The sequence below is a fragment of the Myotis davidii genome, unplaced genomic scaffold, assembly GCF_000327345.1.
Source record: "Myotis davidii unplaced genomic scaffold, ASM32734v1 scaffold399, whole genome shotgun sequence".
Classification (NCBI taxonomy): domain Eukaryota; kingdom Metazoa; phylum Chordata; class Mammalia; order Chiroptera; family Vespertilionidae; genus Myotis; species Myotis davidii.
The window spans coordinates 7,068,721-7,071,088 of NW_006292094.1; the positions used below are offsets into that span (position 1 = coordinate 7,068,721).

Below are 2,368 nucleotides of genomic sequence, written 5' to 3' on the forward strand. Positions count from 1 at the left end.
GCATGAGAAGCTGCTGAGGCCCTCTGAGCGCTGTGGGCAGGTGGGAGTGCTGTCGGGTTCTCGGTCCACCTGGGGGCCTGCTGCTTCCCTACCGACGGGGCTCTCTCCCTCCGGGAATCCGGCTGTTACTGGGCCGAAGGTCAGGGGTCACGGGAGGCAAAGAACTCAAACCACTTGCTAGCCTGGCCCCACGGGGGATTTCCTGGGCCTCATTGAGGGATGCAGAAGTCACACTAGGCCGGGCCCTGGCTGTGACCAATAGAGACCTTCTGCTGTGGGTCTCTGACCACTGCAGCCCACGGCCAGGTGGTCAGAGCGAGCAGCAGACCACACAGCCAAGGCTTCCCGGGCACTGGCCGGGGTGGGCCCACCTTCCGAGCAGCAGGGCCCGTCGTGGCCAGGATGGGCTCCGTTAGGCCTGCATGAGCCAGAGCTGCTGTGTCGGCGTGGACTCTGAGGAGCCTGTGGGGCCCACCTGATCCTGGGCGCATCCTCCTCCTTGCCCATCACACTGTCCCTCCACGTCACGTCCCAGCCCCTGCCCCCTGGGCCTGACCCCTGCCGTGTGTCCACAGGAGCGAGACGGAATGCGCGCCATCCTGGGGTCCTACGACAGCGAGCTGACCCCGGCCGAGTACTCGCCCCAGCTGACCCGACGGATGCGCGAGGCCGAGGACATGGTGCAGAAAGTGCACGCGCACAGCTCGGAGATGGAGGTGAGTGTGCGGCCCCTCTGGCCCGGTGCCTGGGAGGAGGCCGGGGGGCTGTGCGGTCAGCCCAGCAGACCCTCCTCCTAGCGCACAGCCTCCACACGCGCCGACGGAGGTGCGCAGGGCGGGCTCTGGCTTTTCCACGCGGAGGGTTCCCTGTCTGCTGTCCATCACGAGGCTGACCGTCTGCACCGCCAGGGCCCTGTGCTCAGGTGTTTTGTCTGTCGGTGACCAGGGCTTGGCAGTGTCCTCGGCGCTCACCGCCCAGTGTGGTTCCTCCCCCGCCCCCCACCCGCTCACGCCTGCCATAGCCTGAGGCTGTCAGCTGGGGCCTAGCCCTCCCCTTGGGGGTCTGAGGCAGCTGGCCCTGGGCCACCTCTCCGCTGTCTCCACTTCTCCAGTCCCACCTCACGGGGACACTCAGCCTGGTTTGCCCGGACAGGCCCAGGTCGGCAGAGAAAGTCCCCGACTGCCATGGTCAGCATCGGTCACCCAGGCTTCCCTCCACCTCCTGGAGGGAGAACCCGGGGAGGGTCCCAGGCTCGCTGGCTCCACCACCATGCCTGCCGTGTTCTGCCCTGCTCGGCCACGGCCACAGGAGTGCACACGCCATCCACACCGGGCCTGTCCCTCCCCCTTCCTCCTGGACACGTGCTGATGGGCCTCCCCAGGCAGGCCGGCCCTTCGCTGGCTCCTCCCTCCGCCCCGGCCCACTGTCCCCGGTCTTTGTTGTGATGGAGATCCTGGCTTCTGCTCCCTAGAGCCCTCCCTCCCTGAGGCAGGGTCACCCCGGAACAGCCTCTGCACTCTGGACGCTGGTCAGCGCCCACCCAGCAAGAGCGCTCACGGCCTGGGCAGCGAGGGCCATGGCTCTGGGCCTCTGGGGCCTGTGGGGCAGGGCGCTGTATTTCTGGCCATTGGGTCCTTCCCCATAAAGCCCCCTTCCACAGCGAGCCCCAGGCCTGAGCTGCCGTCTGGGAGCCGCGCGGTGGGAGCCGGGCACTCCTGGGCTGGACCAGTGGACACGGTCTCCTGGCCTTTGGCGGTCAGCCCACTGTGAGGAGAGGCTGACCGCCTCCAGGTGTTGCAAATGGCTGCTGCACCCCTGAGTACAGAGGTAGTGGCGGCAGACCGCTCCTGCTGACAGCTGCACACCTCCAGGCCCCCACCAGGGGGCAGCAGACAGAGCCGCCCAGCCTGCTCTTGGCCAGGGTGGACCGGGTGTACTCAGGGAGCGCCCGGAAAGGAAGGGGCTCTTCCTCCTGTGTGTGCCAGGACCTGCCCTCCTCTCCAAGGCTCTCGGGACCTGGGCTGGGAGGGTCTCCCTCCTCCCCCTCCCCCCCTGCCCTTGTACCCTCCCTCTCCTCCCCTCCTCTCCCTGGCCCTCCTGCTGCTGCCCCTCCATCTCCCCCAGTCTCCACTGACCTGACTGCACCAGCCCATGTGCACAGGCCGCGAGCAGAAGGCCCGGCCGTTCCCAGCCAGCGAGGACCAGTGGGACCTGCACGGCCCCTGGTGGGCGGTGGCTGATCTGCCCGCTGCCGAGTGCTCCCCTGGGGAGAAACTGCAGGGGGTGGGGGGCCACCTGGCTCATCTGGGGGGCCGGGCGGGTCTGGGATGGGGTGGGGGTCTGGTAGGCTGGGTGAGGAGACCCCCTG

At 68.4% G+C, this 2,368-nt stretch overlaps 1 protein-coding gene across 1 annotated transcript in view; it reads left to right on the top strand.

The window, feature by feature from the left end:
- The first annotated feature begins 563 nt into the window (after positions 1-563).
- MAD1L1 (MAD1 mitotic arrest deficient-like 1 (yeast)) overlaps positions 564-2,368 on the top strand; it is a 100,901-nt gene continuing 99,096 nt past the window's right edge. The window contains exon 1 of the mRNA XM_006765499.2: positions 564-716. Within this exon, the coding sequence (XP_006765562.2) occupies positions 588-716 (129 nt within the window). The 5' untranslated portion in view covers positions 564-587. The remainder of the gene's footprint in view (positions 717-2,368) is intronic.